Source organism: Notechis scutatus, chromosome 6, assembly GCF_049901735.1.
Source record: "Notechis scutatus isolate UNSWTSFEM ecotype Mainland chromosome 6, rNotScu1.2, whole genome shotgun sequence".
Taxonomy (NCBI): Eukaryota; Metazoa; Chordata; class Lepidosauria; order Squamata; family Elapidae; genus Notechis; species Notechis scutatus.
In genome coordinates, this window is record NC_142014.1 from 48591081 (window position 1) to 48617277 (window position 26197).

At 35.7% G+C, this 26197-nt stretch overlaps 1 protein-coding gene across 1 annotated transcript in view; it reads left to right on the plus strand.

Moving 5' to 3' along the window:
• Positions 1-26197, plus strand: part of UTP20 (UTP20 small subunit processome component) — a 75284-nt gene that overhangs the window by 34533 nt on the left and 14554 nt on the right. Inside the window, exons 23-48 of the mRNA XM_087968186.1 lie at positions 1475-1565; positions 2903-2988; positions 3475-3600; positions 5519-5685; positions 7462-7670; positions 9054-9197; positions 10395-10474; positions 11477-11703; positions 13113-13257; positions 13639-13726; positions 15477-15620; positions 16615-16665; positions 16751-16903; positions 17082-17237; positions 18004-18144; positions 18356-18493; positions 18810-18949; positions 19391-19470; positions 19681-19979; positions 20355-20494; positions 20712-20868; positions 21285-21386; positions 22379-22546; positions 23548-23714; positions 24252-24393; positions 25508-25624. Coding sequence (XP_087824312.1) covers positions 1475-1565; positions 2903-2988; positions 3475-3600; positions 5519-5685; positions 7462-7670; positions 9054-9197; positions 10395-10474; positions 11477-11703; positions 13113-13257; positions 13639-13726; positions 15477-15620; positions 16615-16665; positions 16751-16903; positions 17082-17237; positions 18004-18144; positions 18356-18493; positions 18810-18949; positions 19391-19470; positions 19681-19979; positions 20355-20494; positions 20712-20868; positions 21285-21386; positions 22379-22546; positions 23548-23714; positions 24252-24393; positions 25508-25624 — 3658 coding nt within the window. The remainder of the gene's footprint in view (positions 1-1474; positions 1566-2902; positions 2989-3474; positions 3601-5518; positions 5686-7461; positions 7671-9053; positions 9198-10394; positions 10475-11476; positions 11704-13112; positions 13258-13638; positions 13727-15476; positions 15621-16614; positions 16666-16750; positions 16904-17081; positions 17238-18003; positions 18145-18355; positions 18494-18809; positions 18950-19390; positions 19471-19680; positions 19980-20354; positions 20495-20711; positions 20869-21284; positions 21387-22378; positions 22547-23547; positions 23715-24251; positions 24394-25507; positions 25625-26197) is intronic.

Consider the following 26197-nt stretch of genomic DNA (forward strand, 5'->3'; position numbering starts at 1 on the left):
ACGCACCTTCTCTTGTGGGAAGTTGGGTTGTTGCTTTGGTACTGGAGCACTTGGTGTGGGTGGTTTTTCTATACAGTTTGCCATTGTAACTGCTGATCAGGATGTCCAGGAAGGGGAGTGACTTGTTTTCTTCTTCTCTGGTAAACTGGATTCCTTTAAAGATGTTGTTGAGGTTCTATGGGTGTTCTCTAATTGGCCTCTTTTTATTATGGTGAAGGTGTCTACATATCTGAACCATATTTGGGTTGTATTTGTGAAAGTGCTGTGGCTTCTCGACACTTCATAACAACCTCCGCATAAGTCCTGAAAGTGGTGATCACATAGGTGTATTTCAATTCGTTGGTAAGTTTGTCCATCAAATTGGAAGTATGTAGTTAGGCAGAAAATAAATCTGACCACATTGCTCCACAACACATCTAATCTAACCAAATATATGAAGATTAAAACACCCAGGATTATGAGATCCTTTGTGTATTTGGTTAAGTCAGGTGTGCTTTTTGAAACAATGTGGTCATAGATTCTTTGGCTAATTCTGGATCTGTAGACGTGAAAAAGGCTGTGATATCAAATGAGACTATGATTTCTTCCTCATCTATAGTATCGATTCTGATTGTTTGAAGGCACTGTTTTGGGGGGTTGAGAGTCAAGCCACTAGAATATAAACTGAGACCAAACCTCACTGCTTACTAGCACTGATGATTTTACTTAGTTTGGGTAATGAAATGTCTGTAAGAAAAAAACAACCAAGCTCAGAGAGCAAACACCCCTCAATTCAGTACTGGTGTAAGAGCTGATTTTTATACTTGTAAGAAATCTAATAACTGTTTCCAAAAATCTGCTTCAAAGAACTCAAAGAAGCAAATAGTTCTAACCATGACATAATGATATTATTTGGGTCATTAGGGGTTAGAAGTGTCTAACCAACGAAGTGACCCCTTGGATTTTTCCAAATTAAATACAACAGTGTTACCTTCTTTGGAAGAAATATGAGACTGGAATTTTCTGTTTTCAGTTGATAAAAAAGTGTTTAGTTTTCTACAGCTTAGCATAACATCCAAACTCATAATTTGGTCTGTCTTGTACTTAATATGATTAATGGAAGCAGATTTCAAACTGTATGGAATTGGCTTTTTTGTTGTTATTACTCACCAGCTAAGGATACCGTTAATGGAGTTTGGGTGACATAAATGTAGCTAACACAGAATGGAAGCAAAGGCATCTGAAATTGCATGGACAGTCCTGGCTTGTTCCTTTTCATAACTTCTGAACCGAGACAGGCTATCAGTCAATACTAGATTCAATAAAATAACTCAGCGATCTTTGCAAAGAGCTGTGTAAACTTAAGTACATAAGAACATTTAAAAGAAAGCATTTGATAAATTTGTTTGTAGTTTTGAAATGTTTCCATCTCAAAAGTCATATTTTGTTTTTTGATGTTTTACTGACAGCTGGTCTGTTTTGTTTTGTTTTTCAGGCAGCTTATCAGTCACTTACAAGTTTTCACTCAGTTTTCAAATCCCCGTGCTTTGTATTTAGAACCCAAATTGAATGACATATATGTCCAGGTAAATAATTTTTTTATGATTAATTTAAAAAAACGATTAAAATGATTATAATACACATGCATATTTATTATCTTACAGCTTGGAAATAATTTGGGAAAGTTTTTTGTTTCAGAATTAGTTCCCAACCTGATGTCTCCAGAGAAACTTGAGAATGTCACTTCCAGAATTACTAGCCAGCATGAGAGTAACTAAATTATTCTCTAGAAATTAGTTGCTTAACAAATAAATAAAAGTAAAGCAAACATAAGATAGTAAAAATAAAAAGGGAAAAAGGAAAAATAAGCAAACTGTACTCACATGATAATCTGAATTGTGATGTTCACATTAGAAAATAATAATTTCTGAGCTCTGTTATGATCTTTCTTGGCTGGTGGTAGAATTATTATGATAGTAGTGATGAATAGCTTAAATCAGCCTTCATTTTATTAAGAAAAATCAGCTGCAAGATCTAGGCTTGCTGTCTCCTATCCCAGCAAGTCAAATAGACAAAGGGGAATTGAGTTTTGTTAAGTATATCAGGGGTCCCCAAGTTGTGGGTTGTGGCCCAGTACTGGGCTGCAGCCTGTTTGGAACCAGGCTGCAGAAGTGATAGGTGAGTGTGTGCGCGTGTGCAGCTCCATTTGTGTGAACAGTGGGTACACATGCAGGCACAAATAGAGTTGTGCGCACACTCACTTGTGCAGAACCATCCCTTCACCCCCCTACCATTCCTCAAAGCCAGAAAGGTTGGGGAAGGCTGAAGTATAAGATGAATTTTGGGGGAAAGGAAAAGCTTTATAGAAGTAATGATGTAAGTGAGATAGCGTAGGGATTGCATAAATGTTTTTGGATTATAACAACTGATTATGCTTTTTGACAAGGAACTGATTCTTGGAGATTCCTGTTTTGAGGATCATTCTTTTTAATGTGCAATGTTTACAGTAGCTGGCGTTCAATAATAGAATGTAAATCATTTTATAGTAATTAGAACTACCTGTCCCAAATTCCTTGTTGGAAAAAATAAAACATTACCACAGTTTAGGGATAGATATTAAGAGTCTAGATTGTATGGTAATTATTAGAGGACCAATGGTCTTATAGAAGAGCACATATGTGTTTCAGATTCTAACAGTGGTGTAAGAGCACCATTGAAGTTTATGGACTCTAGGTATAAGAACAATTGTTAAAATGCCAAAAGCCTTCCCTCCTTGTGGATTCTGCTATTTGCATAATTACTATCATCCATGGATTCTCTTCAATAAAAGGACAGTGTAAATTGTGACAGAATATTGATTGTAATACACTACTCTCTAACATATCTGTTTTAACCCTGGTTTGTTTTAAAACATTATTTTCAGCTGCTGACCCACCAAGACCAAAATGTGCAAAAAGTAGCTCTTGACTGTATCATGACTTACAAGCATCCACATCTTCTGCCCTATAAGTAAGAGATAATGTCTGCATTGAATTATATGTGATTATACACTCACACATATAACTTCAGACTTAATATATAGATTCTGGAATTGTGTTATTTTCTATTTCTTTTATATGATGTGCATTTTTGGACTCTAATATTTTAGATGTAAACTTGCCTGGTTTAATGACTATCATACTAGTTTATGTTACATTTTCATTATGGAGTGTGAGGGAGATGGGTGATTTAAAAATGTGACAGAAAGATATATTAAAATTATATATTATATATTAAAAGAACATATTAAAAAGAATAGAAATTCCTTGTTATGTTGGCATTTTATCCAATCTGTTTGATTTTACTTTCATGTTATATATTTTATAAATTTTGCTGGTCATGGATTGAATAAGCATCTCTTACATATTCTTCTCAAATACTAAAAAGTTTGTGATCTTGTATTTTAATAAATTATGTGAAGAATCTTTTTGTTTAAGTTGCATTATGTACTTACAGAGAAAATTTATATCGGCTATTGGAAGACAAGAGTTTTAAAGAAGAAATAGTTCATTTCAGTATTTCTGAAGAAAACAGTATAGTAAAACCACAGCACCGACCAGAACTTATTCCAGTTTTGATGAGGTAAGGGACTTTTGTATGTTAATATAGATACAGGTTTACTTTTTATTGCTTTAGGCAATATGCATTTTTACTCCTTAGAGTATAATATTTTAAGCTTCTACTTGCACAGTTTACCAGACTATACATATTTTGATGAATGTTTAAAAATGAAATCTTACTTCCTACCTCCCTGAGAAGATGAAAATTCTGATCCATTGTCCAGATTTTACTGTAAATATACCATCTTTGTAATAAATTTGTTACTTAACTCATATTCTTTTATAAAACTACTACCACAACTTATTTTTAAAAAAGTGGGTTTTCTCTGAAATTATAAAAGCTAGTTATTTCTAATCAAAACAAAGGACAGATTTCCCAATGGTGGGCTTGATGGTAGACTTGGTGAAGACCGAATGTGGTGAAATTGTTATATTACTGATTTGGGTTTGGAGGAAAGGCTCTCTGAATACTTCTAAGCCAAGGGTCTTCAAACTTGGCAAGTTTAAAACTTGTGGACTTCAATTCCCAGAATTCCTGAGCTAACATGACTGGAGGAGGAATTCTGGGAGTTGAAGTCCACAAATCTTAAAGCTATCAAGTTTGAAGACCTGCTGTAAGTCATGAAATTTACTTCATACTATTTACTACTTTCTACTCTAGCATATTTCAAAGGTATTGTAAAAATAAAATGGAGGCAAAACAATATGCATGTAAACTGGAGCTTAATTAAATATAGAGTTATTTGAATAATTTTATGGCAACAATATAGAAAGGGGTTTTTTTCCAAAGTGGGTGACTGTAGAAGAAAAAATTATCAATAAATAAAATAAATGTGGATAAAGAATGAAATAAGTTCTAGTAAGTATGGATGGAAGAATGAAACAACTCCCAATTGTGGATTATTTTGCAGTAACATTCATTATAATTATTGATCAGACGACTATCCCACCTTTATCTTTTATATCTCAAGATGTTTTCTCCATAACAAAAACCAATGAGGTGGATTGGGCTGAGAGGAGTGGCTATCCAATGATTCCACCAGCTTCCATGTCTAAAGGAGGACTAGAATTCTGGGAGTTTCTAGTTCCAGTTTCTAGATCAGGGGTTGCCAACCTTTTGGACCTCAGGGACCACCAAACTCATAATTTTAAATCCCGCGGAGCAGAAACCCTGGGAAAATCCCCAAAAAGTCTGCAGGAAAATCCCCCACCCAGTTTTCCTACCGATCGATCATTCTTTATTTGGGATCGCAGGACACTGTCTCCAGCTCCATTCTCAGGAGGAGAGAGAGAGAGACTTTTGGTTTCATTCAAGGAAAGCAGCAGAAGTCTTTCTTTCTCTCCCACAAACTCCACCAGAACTGAGACCTTGTGAGGCTTGTCACATTGGCATAGCCTCTTGGAACAGGATGCCTTTCAGGGTCCCAAATAGTCATTTCTAGCGGAGTTTGGGGGAGAGAAACAAAGACTTTTGCTGCTTTCCTTGTGTGCAGCCAAAAGAAGAAGAAGAAAGAAGCGGAAAGAAGCAGCCTGGTGGCCAGGCGAGGCGCGTGGGGCAAGTAGGGCAAGTTCCCCCCCTCCCCTCACTACCTCGTATTGTTCGCAATGCAAGCGACGCAAGCCTTGTGTTCCTGCGGGCCATGTGGGCGGCGCAGCCTTGTGTTCCCACGCAGCCTGGATTAATTGCTTTGGGGGTGACATTTCTCTGCGGACCACCAAAATTTTCTCACAGACCACCAGTGGTCCCCAGCCCACTGGTTGGCAACCACTGTTCTAGACCAGCACTTAATCACTACACAAAACTGCCTCTTTGATTTGGGATTATTATTGCAGTTTGTAACATGCAGAGAATTTCTTCTAGGACTAGCACATACTGAGCCTTTTGCCTATAGACCCATTGCTTCTGATAAGCTAACATGATTTCTTTTTACCCCTTGAAGAATTCTATATGGACGGATGAAAAATAAAACTGGAAGCAAAACACAAGGGAAATCAGCAGCAGGGACCCGTATGGCTATAGTTTTGAGATTCCTGGCAGGCTCTTTGTCTGAAGAAATAAGGGTGTTTTTGGATCTGCTCTTTGAACCTGTGAGACATTTCAATAACGGTATGTTTTGCACAGGAAAAAAAACTTTTGGCAAATATAATAGAACTGTCAACATGTTTAAGGGGATTGAAGCTTGTAGAAATAAACATAACACAAAACCATATGGGAATCATCTTTACTGTCAACATTGCCCATTGAAGATTGAGCGTGGCTGGTATCCTTGAATATATATTGCAAAATAATATTACTGTATTTCTATGCATGCATTATTGCATTGGCTCATTGCTATTGTTCTTTTGTACTGTTTCAAGATTGAGATGGTTTAATAAAAGTATAAAGAAATTAATTAGAAGAATGAGTGGGAAGTGGAGCGTTGGATGACATGCATGGTTTCTTAACATTTAAAGCAGAATATGGCCTTTTCGAGGTGACAGGTGACCTGGTGACTACGGTTAATATCACATTCTTATGACTGCAGTCACTTTCTCTCTGGTTAATAGCAGTGGAGAAAAAGCAATTTCCCTTCCATTTCCTTCTCTTTCCCCACCCCAATTCTCTTACCCATTTTCCTCATTTTTCTTTATATATTTTTTTTATCCCACTTTTATTATACTCTTTCCCCCTCCTATTTTCCGCACAACAACCCTGTGAGATGAGTTGGGCTGAGAGAGGGGCTGGCCCAAAGTTACCCAGCTGATTTTCATGCCTAAGACAGAACTAGAGCTCAGAGTCTCCTGGATTTTAGCTTGGTTGTTTTGTTTGATAGGGTGGTCAAGATTTCAGATGACTTTGATGGGCTCAGTCATGAACCATCAACCCTCTCAGAGCTAATGCTAATTCTTGGGGGGCAAGAATGAAAGCTTTTAGTTACCTAGGCAATTGCTCTGAAAGTGCTCTACAATTGATTTTGAGTCCTGTTATAGGAATGCTAATACTCTTCAAGTGGCCTTTCAGCGGCCATGTCATAACTACAGTAGTGATGACAGGTAAAACAAGTGTTAACAGTGGTTGAGAATTATAGTATATTGAATTGTCATGAACTGCAACCTGTGATTTCAAGGATTATGCGGCTTTGGTGTTGCCTACATGAAGCCCTAATATTATAAAAGAGGTTGTGGAATGACTGAACAGAATCTTGAAACATGAACCTGCCTGTTTAGGACAATTACGTCCTACAATATTTTGTGTTGAGTTCAACTTTCTTTAATGTAAATTCATGAGCATGAGCACGCCATATGCAGCAATGACGAAGAAGCAGATGAGAAAGTTGACTTAATAATATTATATTAAGGAGATTTGTTGAGCAGTTGATTATGGAAAAGTAAAGTTTTATAATTCTAGAGATTAATGCTGGATCAGCATTATCTAGTGGAACGGAGATTTTGTGTACACCTAATAGTAAGCATTTAGTTACTGAACTCAGTCATCACATCTCATAGGTCTTGATTAATGTGAAATAACAGTTGCACTTTGAAAACATGAACATTTACCATGTGTTAGAATCCTAAACGTACTGTTTTTGAAACTGAAAATTGATTTGTTAAGTGAGACTAACATGTATGCATATATAGGGTTTCAGCCTTCTCCTTTTTATTAGTTAGAGTGGGTTTTTAAATATATTTTTAAATATCACCTTAAAATTTGATTTCCCAAACTGGGCATTGTAAGTAAAGCACAACCATTCTTAATTTGCCAATTTCTATGAATTATGACCAAATCTTGAATCTAGATTTACACATACGAAATATTGAATAGTGTCCCCATTTGTAGAATGTTTATCGATATACATTCATTATTCTCTTCCTTCCTTTTTTATGTTTTTTCTCTCTTTTAAAGGACATTGCCACTCTGCAGTGCTTCAAGCTGTGCAAGATTTGGATTTATCTCAAGTCCTACCATTAGGCCGTCAGCATAGCCTTTTCAACAGCTTGGAAGTAGTACTAAAAAACCTGGGACATCTAATCAGCCAGAACCTGCCTGAGATTTTACAGATTTTGCTTTGCATGACAGCAACAGTATCACACATTCTTCAGCAAAGAGAAAAGGTGAGAGCTGCTCCATATTTAAGCTGACATGTGAGGGTTAAAAAAAATCTTGGTGTAATTAATTAAGAAAGGGATGCTAATAAACTAATCTGGTATTCTTTCTCATTTAGTGTACTTGAATCAAAGTAATAAAGATAAATGTGTCCTTGAATCAAAACAATAAAGATAAAAGCATTACTTTCAAGGATGCAATTCAGTTATTTTTATAAAATTAAACGTTTGGTTTAGGTTCTAAATTTAAAACAGAGTGCAATGTGTATATTTTAGATATACAGTATCAAAAAAAAAAAGATTATTGATAATATTAGTAACCTTCTGTTACAGTCCTTGTGGGTATTTTTGGCAGAGTCATGGTACGTTAAATGAAGTGCACTACTTCAGTGCTACATAATAGTAAGCTAAATTTGCTTGTGAAATTTAATTCAATTGTCTTGATAGCCCTCCTCTGTTTTACCAACATCAGATCAAATCTTTATTATGGTTTAACATAAAGTTTCCATATGCTAACTAGCATAGAGCAATAATCCTAATCCTTAGATATGGGGAAAATAATTACATTGTTAAATTCCTTTCTGGCTCTGACCTTTACGAGGCAGCTGGTTAAACTGGGAAAAGGCTGATCTTTTTTAGCAAGATAATTACTGGTGAACTTTTGCATAAAGTTACTCGATAACACTGAAATAAATCTGTAATTCAATAACCCCCAAAATACTTTCACCATTGTCATTTGTTAAACTGAATTTAACAGTTAATTATCTATTGAGGAGCTAAAAGATACTTAAAGTCTGTGAGAGTTCTATTTGTACTCCACTTGGTAGTTTTCTGAACGTATTAGTCATACATTGCAGACAAACATTCCCATTTGTGTTAAATTTTAACTTTGTATAGTTATAAAGAAACTTAGCTTTACAATTTCCCAAAGTGTGCAATTCCGAATAATATTTTTGTGGTTATGGTGCTTAAATTTTCTTTCTTTGCTATGCAAGTTCTTAACTTGTGCTACAGGATTTTGTGTTGACTTTACCTCTCACACATTATAGAAGTTACAATTTCCTTAGTAAGAAAGTTATAGAGAAAAAAATGCATTTATACAGAGTGTAACTAGCAAAATATCTAAAAAGCTACTTCCCAAAGTATCATCGTATCTAAGTAGATATAATATATGGATAATGCATGCTAATGTCTTAAATCAGCTTTGCTGGCTGAGGAATTCTGGGAGTTGAAGTCCACAAGTCTTAAAGTTGCCAAGGTTGGACACCCCTGTCTTGAATAATTAAGATGTCTTAATGTCTTAAATATTTTGACCCAATTCGTGAATAAGAAATGCAATTTTCTGAAAATGTTTTGCTTAAGGAAAGAAAGAACCACCAGTTTCTTTTACAGATTCAACTCAGATTTATCAACCAGCTGAAAAACTTAAGGCGCCTTGGACTTAAGCTTATAGCAGACTTTTTCTCTGACTTTGAAATGTACAGCTTCAGTGGAGAAGAGATTGATGCTGTGTTCTGTGCAGTGGTGTGGCCCCAGGTAAGGCTGCTCCTTTCAGTAAGTGATTCCCAAGGTTAGCCCATACCCTCTGGGGGTAGAGTAAATTTTGGGGCAAAAGGAAAAGAGTACATTAAATCATCTCACTTCATTATCTCTATCTTAGATGGTCCACATTTTAATGGCTTATATTTTACTTAAAATGTTGTCGATCTGTCGGGTGCCTGAGGATCAAGAGGTGGGGTTGAATCTTTGTTTTGGCTATATTAATTGTTACTGGTGGAGCTGTTTTTATCCTGGCTGCTGTTGTAGATATGTTGTTTTGCTGCTTGGCTTTTATATTTTAACAGTTGTTAGCTGCTCACTTGAGATTAGTGTCCATATAAATTGAACATATGGTTCAATAGATATTGGCTGAATTTTCATCACTGTGACATAGGTCAGCATATATGACTCTACGTTTGCAACTGAGAAATGTAAAAATTACAGAAGAGTCTCCTTTAGATGAAATATATTTATCCTTAACTTAGCCAGAGTTACTGGGCAAACATTTCTGCATTCAGAGTTCCATCTTCCCTTATTTTCATGTGTACCATTTGGCCTCCATAATAGGTGAAGCTACTGGCTAAGTCCCGGTGGAGTAGGAATGGAATCTGAAGTTCATAAATTCACCTTCTCCCTCTTAAATCAGGCCAACTTCCACCAACAAAGATGAAATAAACCACATTTATAGTAGTTATGTGATATTGTATAATATTTAAATATAAATACTATGAAATTTCTTCTTGTTAGCTTCGGTTGGAAGGAAAATTTCTGTAATTTAGCCAGAAATGGTATGTGATATCCACCTTTCTCTGGAGCTTGCATCCTGGGACTTAGGAACTATTCCTTAAAATGTAGCAGCAGGCCCCTCTCACTTGGTGAACTGAAAGCAATGCCTGACGGTAACATCCTGGGTTGGACTCTTCAAAGTATTTTTGCGCTTGGGGTCAATGGATGCAGCTTTTGCTATTCTGGTGCAAAAGGCATTGCAGCAAATATTGGTTGCATTCATACTAGTTTCATATGTTATGCTACATGAAAGGAACCACTGGCATAATATAGCAGGTGAGCTCAGATAGTTCATTGTTCTTTCAGATGCAAATAGTCTTGCTTCTTCTATTCTGAATAGCTGTCCTATGATATACTTCTTAACAGATCCTGATTTTATCTTCCTGCTTTATTTTTTATTTTTTCCAGATCACTAGGCTGGCTTCAGAGAGCCAATATTCTCCTACTCCTTTACTCAAAATTATTCACATTTGGAGCAAAAACCCCAGGTAAGCTATTTGTTTTTAGCAAAACAAAACCACACTCTTCCAATAATTATTATAGACTGTACTATTTACACCATTTAGAAGCTTTAAATCCAGTCGGTTTATTGCCTTGCAGGTTAACCTGCAATTGTGGTTTTAGAACTCTCTGCCATCTGCATTAGTCACAGACTACAACCCCCTTTAGCTCTTATTATTCACATTGATGATTGGGCTGACGGAAATTGTATGTCAGTCAGAGATGGAGAGCCTTATTTGTCTGCCTGTGTTCTTTGTGTACAAACAAAGCAGTTAGGATAACTGTAATGCAATACTGGGATCAGGCAAAAAAAGGGCTAGAACCATGTATTGCAAATATTTGTGTCCTGCCAAAATATAGTGTGCTTTTTGTCCTTTTCCCTGTTTGCTTTTCTTTTCCTGAAGCTGTGAACAAGAGTAAACTGCAAGCTTGTGATTCAAAGAGGCATATAGGAGAGGTCACTGCAGCTTCTGACGTTTCTGCTTTCCCAGTCCCAACCTTTTTAAATCAAGTGATTTTATTGTATTGTACCCAAACAATGATTTACAAGTGTCAATGGCTGGCTTTGTACAACCAAAAAGGCAAAACTAAATAATGTGATTATTTAACCATATCTTAAAACAGTGTATGAACCATGTCTTATTATAGCAGGAGTTCTATCTATTGAACTTCTCAAACATTTTTCATTGTACAGATAGAATCGTACTCAGTTATATTTTCACCTCCAAGGCTAGTGCGTACGTTTGTAGAATAGTCTGTTCCTGATCTCGAGTTTGGAATTTGGTAGCACTTACTTCAGGGGATTTCATTCTTTTGGTTCACTGTTAATATCTGAAAATGGTCATAAATGTTTTTATAGTAAAATAAGTTGAAGCAGTTTCTTTAAGTTGTCCACCAGAAGAATGAAAAACTTGTCCTTTTCTCAGTTTTGAATCCCATACAATTTTATTTCTAAAAATTTCCCTTACCCCTTCTCACTTTACTTTTAGGTATTTCGTTTTGCTGGCTAAGCAGAATCCAGGGCATCCAGAATATGACATATTAACAAATGTATCTGCTGTGCTCTCAGCCAAGGCTCTGGGAGAGGGAACAGCTGGTATTGTGATGGATGTGATTGACAGCCTTCTCAATATTCCTGACTTTGAACCTAATGACCAATGTAGCAGTTTGACAGTGACTGGCTGCATCTTTTTTGAAGTTGAAGAAATAGCGGGAGGTAGGAATGGATAGGTCTCAGTTGGATGGCATTGTTTGTTTGTATATTACAATACTGCCCATTTTCATAGGGCACAAGGAGTTCAGAAAAACAAAGAAAATATATAAAATAAAGTCAAAGGCACATAATATTAAAACTATATAATTGGCAGTCTGGCTACCATTGGACTCAAACGCTCAGTGAAATAGCTAGGTTCTAAGCAATTTTTAAAATGGCTTCAGTGTATTATATTTGAGCTTTACAGAGGTACGTACAAAGTACAGGCAGTTCTCAATTTATAACCACAATTGAGCCCAACATTTATGTTGCTAAGTGAGAAATTTGTTAAGCAAATTTTGTCCTATTTTACAACCTTTCTTGCCACAGAAGGTAAGTGAATCACTTCAATTGTTAAGTTAATAACACGGTTGTTAAGTGAATCTGGCTTCTTCATTGACTTTGCTTGTCAGAAGGCTGCAAAAGGTGATCACATGACCCTAGGACCCTACTGTCATAAATATGAACCAGTTGTCAAACATTTGAATGTAAATCACATCACTACGGGGATGCAATGGTCATAAGTGTATCTGTGGAGATTCTCATGGTCATGGTTGTCCCAAAGGTGCTTTTTCAAGAGGTGAAGAAGCTTCTTGGATGAGAAGTAAAACATCTTCAAAGAAAAACAAAGTCCAGTTGCCTCTTGAAAAAGCACATTGGGACAGTCATAAATGTGAAAAATGGTCATAAGTCACTTTTTTTCAGTGCCATTGTAACTTTGAATGGTCACTAAATGAACTGTTGTAAGTTGAGGACTACCTGTATATACTTCTATTCAAAGCTGTTTTACACAGAACAAAATGAAAGATACTTCGTGGTTTTAACTTAGGATGTTTAATGGGTTGTCCAGGCCCACAAGATTCAGCCTTTGCATTGAAGTAGCCTTCACTTGCCTTCCTGCAATTCGAAGTCAGAAGTGTAGTGATTACAGGAATTACCTTTTCACCTTTGAATGAACTGTTACAGAAGAGTGGCCTAATACGGGCTTCTCCTCAGAATGAGGCACAGATTGAAAAAGCAAAGTTGCCAGCTTTTAAGACTTACACTTGAAGAACAGTCACCTTTTCAATATTTGGTATAACTACATGACCTTTTGATAGCTAAAAATGACAAAAAAATTAAATGACTCAGAAATGGGAGTATATGCAAGATTCTGGTTGCCTTGCAAAGTTTCTACATTTAAATATTTTGAAAAAATGTGTTGTTCATCATCATCATAATGTATATAAATAAAAATAATAGCAAAGTTGAAACACTTTTTTTTTTAATTGTAACATTCTCACTAGGCTGTTTTGTAAGGATTTGTGTTTTCTGCATAGAAAAAAGGCTTGGTTTTTCACTTGAAATGGCCATATTCTATATCTTCATTTTAGATATTCCTAGTATGGGGACGAGACTAGTTCTCCCCCATGTCCCTTCAGTTCTTCAGTATCTCAACAAAACTATGATCAGTGTAGACAGGATAAAGAAAAAAAAGTACAACGCACAACTCAGCAAAGAACTCAACATTCTTTCAAAGTAAGTGGTTTCTTATCCTTTTTAATAGTACATATTTACAGAGATTTGTAATGCTGTAGAAATGGTGGAGAAGAAACAGCTCTTTTTCTTTGGTGGGAAGGGGGTTAATAGAAAATAGTAGATGCAATCTCATCCTAACCTCTCAGAAGGCAAGAAATTAGATGACTTTGACAATTGTTCCATTTTCACTCAGAACAGATGCAAAAAAAATTTTTTTCTTCCTCTACATCTCTCATATTTCTGTGAATGCAGTGACATGTTCTTTCTATGCTGAAGTCCAAAACTTTTCAAGGCTACATATTTAAAAAGCTTGGCTTTTAATTTAGACACCTGAAATATTACATTGTGATATAATGTGAGTGTATTTTCTGTTGTATTTAGGATTAGCAAGTTTATAAAGGATAAGAACCAGAGTTCTGTTCTGATTGGCCTCCTGCTCCCTTTCCTTCAGCAGACCAACATTACTCAGGTAGGTTTACAATAAAGTGTGTGGAAAATAATATTTTCTTTCAGATTAGATTACTTTTATGATGATATTGTAAATGTTTCTGCACTTATGAACTTTACATGCATTCAGGCTGACACTGAAAGGTAACTGGATTATGTACAAGCCACAGCAAAGAATGAAGCTCAACAGGATATGAAAAATAGTGGATGAAGCAGAGAGAACAATAGGGAAGCCTGGGCTATGGTCACTTCAGTTAGATTCAGAATGAATCTAATGTGTTGTATACTGATCTATGTATTTAGGTAACATACTTTTGTGTTATAAAATAAGAGGTTTCTAAATACAAATGTAGAGAACAGAATACCCTCTTGAACATCTTGTTAATTTACTGTAAATCATTTCTTAGCTCCCCATCTACTTCTGCAGGCATCATCTTTACATCTTTGAAAACATAAATACAATTTTCCAAAGGCTTTATAAAAGACCCATTTTGGTGTGATTCGCTGAACCAGCCCTGCCTTAGTTATGCAAAGAATGGGAGCAAAAGAAAATCTGATCTTGGCATAAGGAAAAAAAAACCTTCATGTGGCCTTCATGGATGACCAGCTGACATTAAGTTTGTCATAAATGTTTGCAGGGAGCCGTATCATAGTGCTTGTATAAGCATACAGGGAAAATGCGAAGCCTTCCAAATAGATTGATCCTTCCATTCTTTTTTACTCCTTGTTTACAGGACTTCCCCAAAAGTTGCAAGATAAATTACAATTGTTTTCCTCAAAACCAGTAATTTTACTCTTAATTGAGTAAAATTATCAAGAAGTCAAGTCCAGAAATGACTTTTGTTCATTAACTTGAGTGTTTGATTTAAAATTCAGAATGTCGGCACATGACATAAATCTGATCAAGAATTTCAGTTCACTTTTTAATCTTGAAATATCACTGACCCTTAACTGGGAAGTTCTTACTCCAGTGTTATTGTGAACATGCATAAAAGAAAATGATATACTCAGGAATGTCACACGATTAACATGATAATAAAGAGTAGGAATTTTCTATTGGAGACTGGATGATGTTTTTTCCTTCTGCCAATAAAATCCACTATTAGGATCATCCTGCTTGACTAGCTATAAAAATCAATACTAAGTTTATTTACAGGAAAAAGTTGAAAATATTTACTGGTTTGTGATAGTTTGATGGAGATTGAATATTTACACTTATTGATAGATACTTCATTTTGTGATGGCACATTGATTGCTGTAATTTATTCAACCAAAATTTACTTGATATCTCTAAAATTCGCAGAAGAGTACAAAAGGTACTTTCAATAAACTAGTCAATTGTAGTCCTTTGCAGTGTATTTATGTAGAACACAGGTGTCAAACACATGGCATCACATTACTATCATGTGACATTTCACGACGTTTCCCCCATTTGCAGAGCTGGGGTGGGCATGGCTTGTGCGTCACAGGCCCATAGGCCGCCAGTTTGACACCCCTGATGTAGATGAATGCATGGATAATACTCAAGAAGAAAATATACAAGAATCAATAAGGCAAATAAGAGATAACTTAGTCCTGCAAAAGGAGAAGACCTGACAAAGAAACTCAAGATTACCCTACCTTGAATCCTTTCAATATAAGCAGTCGCAATAGGATACTCTGGCAGGCTTTCAAGATTCTGTTATTACACTTTAAGCAATAAATTAGCATTCCTGTAATTCTTGTTCTGTCTTTTTCCTGTACCTGGCCTACTGACAGTCTGTTTCTTTTAGGACACAGAGATTGACATTTTGGAGACAGTACAAAATCTACTGAAACATTGCTTAACTCCAGCAAGCTTCCTTAAACCTCTAGCAAAACTGTTCTCTGTTATTCAGAACAAGTTGTCTCGTCAAGCACTTTGTGGGGTTTTTGAGGTATTACTGTATATAAATGCTTTTTTAAAAATATAGTCTTATCCCTCTATGATCCAGAGTGTTGAGTTGTTTTGTTCCACAGTAGAGGCTAATCTTGACTCCTTTATAAGTCCTTTTAAAATATTGTTCTTTTCTATCTTTTTGCCATAAAAAAACAGTATAGGTAGTCCTTGACTTATGACCTGTCACTGTTTGAAGTTACAACAGACCTCCCCAGGGCTACTTACAACCTGGATTTAAAGTTCTGATGGCCAGTGTCTTTCCCGCTGTCAGTACTGGGTCATTTGGTAACTGGCCCACATTTATAGCTGTTTGCAGCGACCTGCAGTTATGTGATTTAGGATTTTTTTTTGCTAGAAACTGGCATTTATCAGGACCCAGATTATTGGGAGCAATATGCTGACTCTAAACCACTTAGACAAAGCTATAAAGCACTGTGAAGCGGTATAGAAGTCTAAGTGCTATTGCTATTTATTTCCAGTTTCCGATAAAACAAGCACAATGCAGACAGTGGATTTGCTAAAGACTGCATCATTTGCTTAAGAACCACTGCAATTAGTTGTAAAATTGATCATGATCACATGATGAACCACTTAACAACTGACATGACTTATGATTCTAATTCCAGGCTCAGTTACAGATGTAAGATGAGTATTACCTATAGTTGGAGGAAGAGGCTTTTCTGATAGCTTCTATTAAAAATATCTGATCATAGATAGGTAATTTGATATCTTTAAGAGGTTTGGGATTATATTTCTCCAAATATTAATCAAACAAATGCAGCCTTAGTCAAATTGCAACAAAGGTGTAGTGTATTTATATACTGAATACATATTCCAGCATGTGTGGTCTATATACATTTAATTTTAGCTGCTCTAGCCCTTTTTGTCTTCGAAGAAGTTAAAAATAGCTTAAAAATTAATCTATGAAATAAATGTAAGTTATGTTATTCACTAATTTTTGTCTTTTAATGATTTTCAATCTTTTTTAACAGACATTATCACATTTGGAAAGTAATATAAAATATATCACAGAAACTGTCAAGGTATGTAGCAGTTTTCCTCATTTGCTCAATTTTTTAAAAATTCAATTTGATTTTTTATTTTGATTAGACATTTTGTTTGTCTTAGCTGAATGCTTTCAGTCTGCACCACCTTGATGAGATCAACTTTGATGTCCGTTTGTCAGCATTCCAGGACATCATTTCTCATATCAAAGGGATGAACAAAATAGATGTCAACTATCTCATCCCGGTAATGCATAACTGTTTCTACACTATACAGGTGAGTCCCATTAATATGGAAAATATCTGAGCTGGAAGTTTAATCACATTATAGCTGTTTTGAACTATCATTGGGGATCTGGTTTATGTTTATTTTAGTGCATAGTTTTAACTGTTTCTCCAATTTATAGGATTTATAGGATTATAATCTCATGTGTCCTGATCCTTTTCTTTTGCAGCTAGAGGAAATGGCTTTAAGTGATAATGCTGTCCTCTGCCTGACTGCCATTATTCAAAGATTTTCTGAACTTGAGCATACAGAGGATGAATTCAAGGAAATTATTCAGCACACACTTCTGGATTCTTTGAGAAAAGGACTAAAGAGCAAGATTGAGGTGAAGAGCCCAGCACTCCTGGGCTTTGTGTTATTAAAATCAGGATGAATTGAAAATCTGTGTCTGCAGACCTTATAATTCTCACTTTTATGAAAATAAAAGTCATTTGGAGGACATTTTACTGTATTTTCTGTACCAGCTGTATTTTTAACATGACGTTTATTTATTATTTATGCTTGAATTAATATGAGTCTCAAATTACTAAAGGCTCACAATAGATATACATATAAATGTTCCATTATCTTTTTCCATCACGACTCCTATTTTTCTTGGCCATTCCTTATAACCCATGGTGATCTGAATATGAGGATATATCAATTATGTTAAATGAGTTAAATTTGGTACACTTTGGGACATTTTCATATATGCAAAAACCTGTTTTGCTGGAAACAGATAGACTTTTAAATCATCATGTGTTTAAGGTCCTACTATTAGCCTACTATTATTACTATTAGTTTAAGGTTCTACTATGGCCATCCAGAGTAGCCCATCAGCGAGATGGGTGGCAAATAAATTTAACAAACAAATATTTATAAAGTATAGATTATCTACTTCCATTATTGCTTCTAAAGTTTAAGTTTATTTAGTATAATAAATATCTGGTATTTAGAAATGGTCACAATTGCCTAGGATAGCTGTTTAAAAGGGAAAATTTGAACAGATTGCTATGAAAAAAAAAGTTTTCTGTTTAAAAAGTGGAGGCTATGATATAGTTTAGAATGTCAGATGTAAAAGTAAACCACTTATGTTTTCTTTGCGGTTTCAGTGCATTCAGCAGGATTACACATCATTGCTATCAAACTTGATTCGAGCATTTTCAGAACATCCAGAGTTTCATGACTTGGTCCAGCTGACTGATTATCATGATCCAGAGATGGACTTCTTTGAAAATATGAAGCATATTCAGGTAGAAGGAAAGGTTTTAACTGATTCTTCTAAAGAACCATATGAGTTATTCTGATAGTGATAGCATGAAAACTGATTGCGCTTATTACCTTTTTTTCTGTCGATATAAAATATCTACAATTGATATAAAATATCTTATTTTAGTATTCAAATGCTTGGTGGGCTAAGATCTCTCAATCTTAAGTTCTAAGATAATTTTTATATTCTTTCAGATTCACAGGAGGGCACGAGCTCTGATGAAACTAGCTAAGCAGTTAGTGGAAGGCAAAACCACCCTGAGTTCCAAACCTCTTCAAAATTATATTATGCCTTATGCAACCACTACCATTTTCAATGAGAAAATGCTTAAGGTAAGCTTTTGAACATAAAATGGGTGAAATTATTTCTGCCTCAATGCCTTAAGAACAATTTACTCTTATTGGCTCTACTACCTTTAGTGAATCTCATGGAGAACTATTGTGTTGAAGCTTCACACATATAATGGGGAATGGACATAAGGGGCTTGTTCAGAAAGATTGCTTCCTACCGCCTACCTTCTGAAGAGATCTTGATCTAGCTAAGGGGACTATAGACTTATTTTTATATTAAAAAAGAAAAGCTAGAGAAACAACTTGATGTTGAACATGTTCTGTTTGTTTAAACTTCTGATAATACTCTTTCCCTTAGTATGAAAACATGGTAACTGCATCAGTTGAGATGGTGGGTGCTGTCTGCAGACATCTTTCTTGGTCAGCTTACCTCTACCATTTGAAACATTTCATCCACGTACTGCAGACTGGACAGATCAATCAAAAACTGGGTGTCAGGTACATTAAATGCCAGTTGTAAGATTAAAATTATAACCATTTGCATTAAATAAAAATTAATACCATTGGATGCATGGGCCTCTAAACAAATATGAATGATTTGAAGTTTGGAAACTATTCTGCTCTTATATTGATATTTTTAAAAAGTGTCTATGGAGATTCTCAGTCATCCAAGTCATAGTTATCCCAAAGGATTTTTAAAAGTGGTATTACATTATAGTTAACTCTCAATTTCTTTAAGATTATAAAGCTGTTATTTATACTATATTGTTGTGTGTATATTTATTCCATGAGATTTATCTATTAATTCAGACTTATTTTCACCAGGACAATAGTGGCTCAATTTTTCCTTATTTGTACAGAGTGTTTTGTAAACTGTTTGATAAAGTTGGAAACTTGGAACTCAAATGTATTTCTTTTTTTCTTTTTTTTCTTTGAAAGTGTGCTAGTAATGGTGCTGGAGGCTTTTCATTTTGACCATGAAACTCTCGAAAAGCAGCTTTCAATTATTGAAAAGGAAGGTACGTTTTTTTTAATTCCTTAATCTGATTGAGGGTACCTTGGCCCATGGGAATCTATTCTGCTTGAAATCAATTATGGTGCCTTTTACATTTTTTATTAATATCCTGAAGTATTTTGTTACATTTTTTATATCTTTGTCTTATTCCAAAAGGGTATCTTGATTAATTAATGCCATAGTAATTTCATTCATTTTATGTAACTTAATGTAGATGCTGTGGATATCAATCCTGAAGTAGAGAATGAAGCCATGGAGGTGGAACTCAGTGGTGGAGAAGAAGAAAGCCAAAAGACCAGCAAAGAGCAGTCTTGTACCAATGAAGAGAAAGTATATGCTGAATCTAGATCTGATCAGCCTGCTAATGAAGAAGATGAGGATTTCAAGAAAGTTACAAAACCACCCTCATTCCTGCCCAGGAATAAGGAAGAGTTGGAGTGTCTGATTAAACATATTCAGCAGACAGTGACTGGCAATATATTGCCCAAATTGCACAGGTGTCTGATTGCAAAGGTACATTTTAACATTACCTTCTTTTTCTCTCTGAGGCATTTAAGTTGGCCTTATGGGGATTTCTTCTACCTTTATTTTAGAATAATAGTGCAAGAAAAGTCAAGCTGCAAAAGATCATATAGAGAGTTTTATGATTGAAAGAAGTATTAGATTTAAAATGCCTTTAGTCCTTGTCCACCAATCTAACTAGACTTTCTTAACATGTCTCCTAGCTAGGGAGTTTGGAATTGCAGTCATGCCAATCTGGAGGAGGCAGATCTAGCTTATAACATTGAAGTAGACTGAGTATAAATTTCTTTCCCAGGATGAAGAAAGATATAAAATGCATCTTATAATAAAATTGTTACTGAGGAATATTTGTTTCGGTACTTATAGGTGAAAAGAGATGAACAGCATAAGATGGTGAAATCTAAGATTGTCAATGATGAAGAGGTAGTACAAGTGCCAATAGCTTTTGCAATGGTCAAGCTAATGCAGTCCCTTCCTCAGGATGTTATGGAGGAGAATTTGCCAGGGTAAATATTATATTTATAATCTACACGTACAGTGCATAAATCATCCACATATAAACCTTTTCAACCTCCACCAACATCACCATATAAATCTTTGGAGATAAAGCATGTCAACATAGTATTAAAATTTTATTACAATTGAAATGAAGCTTCTCCCACTGGTGTTTTGTATTTTTTTATTTGGCATCTTTAGGTAATTGTAGTCTCTCTTTGTTTCCAGCATTCTTCTGAAAGTCTGCTCTCTTCTGAGGAATAGAGCACAGGAAATCCGGGACGTTGCACGTAACACCTTGATGAAAATAATAGAGGCTTTGGGGCCACAATACTTGCAATATGTCTTGAAAGAGATGGTGTCAATCCTTGTCACTGGTTACCAGGTAAGGGGAAGCATAATAGATTTGAGAAGGATTCTGAAATTCCTTTTTCATTCTGCTTTTATTACCAATCCATAATCATTGTAGATAGTGACAGACTGTATTTGCAGAATTATATGCAAGAATGTCTGCATTTTTTCCTAATTAAGCATATCATGTGATAATTGGGTTAGTTGCAGAAACTGCTCAAGGTAAAAAAAAAAAACACTTTAAAATATTAGAAATAACATTAGAAAGTTATTTTGAAAGTTTGAGAAATATAGAAATATAGAATATTACCTTGAAGACTGATCTGCTAGATAACCATAGAAAAATTGTGGAAAGATACAGTACATTGTAGCATTTTGACTTATATTTTTACAATACTTGGTGGTTCTCTTTTCATTTAACAAATATCATGGTCTCTCGTAAATATATAGGTCCATGTGTTAACTTTCACTGTACACCTCTTGCTGAAGAGTCTTGCCAATGATCGACTTAAAGTTGGTGATTTGGATCCATGCATAGAACTGTTGACGGAAGTATGTATTTACAGCATATGAAAAAAATTAAATGCAAAATGATTTTATTTCATCAGGTCTTTAACTTAACTCTTGCAAGGAGAAAATGTTATGTTGGGTAATGCCAAGGTTAAAATTCTAGCTCTCTGAAGAAATCCAGTTCCTGAGCTGTTTCCTTTAAGGAAGAGAAAGCTGTTTGATCTTTAGCTGGGCTTTCATAATGTCCATTTTCATAATTCATAATTTCATTATATATATATATGTGTGTGTGTGTGTGTGTGTGTGTGTGTTTTCTGAGGTTCTCATGGTATTTGTATGTGGATCTTTGGTTATTCGGTGCTTTCTCACGTAAGCTTGGAAGTATCAGCACGTTTTGATGAAATCTCATTCATCATCTTCAGGCTTGTGTCCTCGGCTCTGTGCTTCTCAGAGTGAATCACTCTGAGAAGCACAGAGCCGAAGACACAAGCCTGAAGATGATGAATGAGACTTCATCGAAACGCTGCCTAGATACTTCCAAGCTTACGCGGGAGAAAAACCCGAATAACCAAATATATATATATATATATATATATATATATATATATATATATATATATATATATATATATATATATATATAATAATAATAATTTCATAATGTCCATGTTTATATGTGATACATAAAAAGACATGTTGATATTCACTCTGAAGGGACATTGCATTGCTTTGTTTATTAATTGGAGAAAGCATTATGATTTGCTGGTGCTTATTGGATTTTATTTTTTTTAAGCGGAAGAAGGCTGTGTTTATGGTGCTGTACTTCTGATGTATTACTTAGGACTTCTTCCTCTCCCTGGTATAACAGCATAGACTTTTGTGGTTAATCTTTATGGTGCCACAAAATTTGTGCATCAGTGAACTAAAGAGACTGCTGTTTGGAAAGCTATACTGAAAACTATAGAAGCAACTATAACTATTTCATTATTATCTATTGCTAAACTATTCTTGTTTCTCTTGCATCTCTTGTAAAGATTTTCAACCGTGAATTGTTTGGGGAAATTGCTGAAGAAAAAGAAGTAAAAGGCATTGTTTCCAAAGTTATGGAAGCTCGTAGAAGCAAAAGTTATGATTCTTATGAAATCCTTGCCAAATATGTAGGAAAAAACCAAGTGATTAAGCTTATTCTTCCATTAAAAGAGGTATGAAGATAGGATATGTACAAGACAGTATACATTGGGACTTCATACTAGGAAGTGTCTGAATACAGTAACTATTTTTCTACCGTAGTGAGTGACATTCCTGGGCAGAGTGAGTAAATTGTAGCCCCAGAGCTGCATGTAATGTCTTTTCCTTCACCCTCAATTCCAGGATCCTCTTTGATCATTCTTTCAAAAACTTTTCACCATTTTGATACAAGAAGCTATAGCATAATGGCTAAAACAAGCTTAACAATGGCTTCAGAGAAGAAAATACTGTAAAACCTGACCCACCCGTATCACTTTGTATCATTGCTGTGGTCCCAAATATAATCCCTGGTCATTAAAATGTCATTTTTGCTAATTAGTCCTGCTAGGGCTCATGGTGGGGTTAGGGTGAATGTATATCTGTGCTTTAATGAAAAGTGGCATATTTGTTTTATATATAAATAATGAATGCAGTCAGTATTGTTCCAGAGGCTGAAGAACTGTACAATATAGGAGATTTTTATTGACATGGGAGAGTTTGGCTGGCAGCTGGTTGATGCTGATCTCTCTTGTAGAAAGAGGACAAGCACGTAATCAATGCACATCTACAGTAGGAACAGTATGATGAATAAAAGATGGGGAGAAAAATAGAGGGAGGCTTCTCAGTGATGTAGTGGAGCACTTTTAGAAATCTCCTTTGATGGAGAGGCATGGGGAAGAGCAAAATGATCCATCCTTTCAGAACAGGGATCCCCAACCTTGGCAATTTTAAGCCTGGAGGACTTCAACTCCCAGAATTCCCCAGCCAGGTTTGCTTTGCTGGCTGGGGAATTCTGGGAGTTGAAGTCCACCAGGCTTAAAGTTGCCAAGGTTGGAGACTTCGGTTTCAGAACATAAAAAGCTTCTGCTGCAGAAAGTGGGGAGTTATGTGAGTGTTGAAAGTGTCATTCTAAAAAGATTTCTGTTCCAGAATTTGCTTTGTAAGCTGATTGGTGTGCTGTAATGTTGTCCTGCAGGTTTTGGAGAATACAACCAGCCTAAAACTGTCTCGAAAGGTGCATGAAACTTTACGACGAATTGTGTCTGGATTGATAGTGAACAAGGCAATGACTGCAGAGACTGTTCTTCTACTCAGCCATGGTTTGATTAGTGAAAATCTACCATTGCTAACAGAAAAAGCAAAGTAAGTTTAGGAAGAATAAAAGTATAGAAAGCTAAATCTGGTTTGATTCTCCCTTTTATTTGCTTGCCAATAAATGTTATTACTGCATACAGAATTCTAATAGAAAATCTATGCCTGAACGCCTAAGTCCTATAAATGCACAGCAGCACACACAATTGTAAGCAACAATTATCATTATTATAAATGCAAAGAAGTACGTAACCTCTGGTTCTGTGTTTCTTCAATGCCTACCATTTTGGATCTTCCCATTTGTTTACTTGCCGTTCTGTTGTTTCTAGTGAAACCTTGATTTATTTTAACCAGCATTTGATTCCTTCTTTGAGATCGGTATTATAGGACTGATCTTTTCCAAACTCTGAAGAAGGAATGGCTTCATTAAATAACTGGGCATGACTTTGAAGTCTATCGGTTCATTCTAAATGTCTGATTTTGGTTTCCTCTCCTTTCTCTGCCAAGTAAGTGCCTTTACTTTGATTAGGAGAACTGTCTGCTGAGACCAACATTCTCGTTTTGCTTTCTTCTTCAACAACTTTTTAGAATGAAAACGGCAGTTCCTCCAGATCCTCGTTTGCAACCAGAGAGCTGCCTCCTTCTGCCACCGACTCCCATTCGAGGAGGTCAAAAAGCGCCCGTGAGCAGCAAGACTAACATGCACGTCTTGGTTGAGTCAGGGCTCCGGGTAAGAAGTGCCAGGCATCTCCCCTCATTCTCTCTTTTATTGGGTTTTTTTTTTTTCTGTTTTAAAACATGTAGCCTCTCCAATGAAGTGAATCCAACCGTTTATGTTTCAGGCGCAGGAACACTATATAAACAAACCAGATGAAACATCACAATCCACTGTAAAATTGTTGAAATAATTTCATAGCTCTTAATTTCTTCCTGTATGTTAGAGATGATCAGAATAAAGAGTTGAAGGGACAGGATCTCTTCAGTTTTGAGAGAACTGCCAAAGTGTGTAACACTGCGTTCCCTTTCCATCCTTCACTGGATGGAAGGATCATTTTGAGTTTTTCTTTCTAGGATAATTGTAAATGACAACTTGTTGTTCTATTTGAATGTATATATTATGGGCATGGGAGACCCTGAAGATTTTACTCTGCTATTTATTGCCAGCTTGTGTGTTTGTGTGTGTGCTCATCTCCATTTCAAGGCCATTGAGCCAGCACTCGTAAGATATTTCTGCAGTCATGTGGCCAGCATGATGTCAAGAAACGCTGTTACCTTCCCACCAAAGTGGAACCTGTTTATGTACTTCAATTTGTATGCTTTCAAACTGCTAGATTGGCAGGAGCTGGGGCAAGGATGGGAACTCATCCCATCACGTGGAGCTTGGGTCTCAAACCTGGGCTGCTGGCTTTCCAGCTGATAAGCTCGGCATCTTAATCACTGAGCTCTATATTATTAGACAACAACATTGAAATGAGAGCATTGGAAGTCGCTAAGAGAATGGGATCTGTAAGTCTTGCCATTCTGCTTTAACTGAGCCAACTATAAAGATTTGTTATTTTGTAATAAATACAGAATACAAAGCTGTTTTAGAGGAAAGTTCCTGAGCAGCATTATAGTTAAACAGACTTGAAAGATTGAAGAGAAGGAATATATTTCTCTCCATCCATTTCTTTTGTGCCTTCAATCTTTTTCATGCTTCCAATCTCCCCTATTAATGTGCTGCATTTCTAAAGTATCACTAATATCCTACTATGTTAAATAACAGCCAAGATCACCATAGTGTCTGAATAAATCACTTGCCATTTTAGATTAAAGGCCTCCTAATATTTCTTTATTATGTACAGCTGCTGCACATGAGTTTGAAGAGATCTAAAATAAACTCTTCAGATGAGCATGTTTTAGAAATGATGGATCCATTTGTACCACTGCTTATCACCTGCCTTCAGTCCACAGATATTAAGGTATGTTTAGCAACATGTAACAATTTTATAGCAGTGCAAACAAGACTATGGAGATCAACCCTAGAACAAAGCTCTCTTTGATAAGTAATAGAATTGGGAAAATGCATATTCACTGCTTAGATGTCAGTACAGAAAATCAAAGAGTTTTGCATTTCTCCCTTTAGAGATTAGGATGATCCTGCTGGGCTTTCATAAGGCCATGAAGACTTGGTTGTATTAGTGGACCTAGGAACCTGTTTGTGTTAAGGTCCTGTTTCTTGGCTGTGTCCATGGCAATAGAACCACTCAGTGTTTAAGTTTTCGCGGGTACTTACATGTATGGTATTCAGCTTTGTACGGGTATTTTCCCACGTCATTATAGTTGTGCTTTTAAAGTTGTAGCAACGTTTCGGCAGAATCTCATCTGCCATCATCTGCCAGCCTGATGATGGCAGATGAGATTCTGCCGAAACGTTGCTACAGCTTTAAAAGCACAACTATAATGACGTGGGAAAATACCCGAACAAAGCTGAATACCATACACACACACACACACATATTGTTTTGATTGTTTTTAATTTGTTTCTACATTTT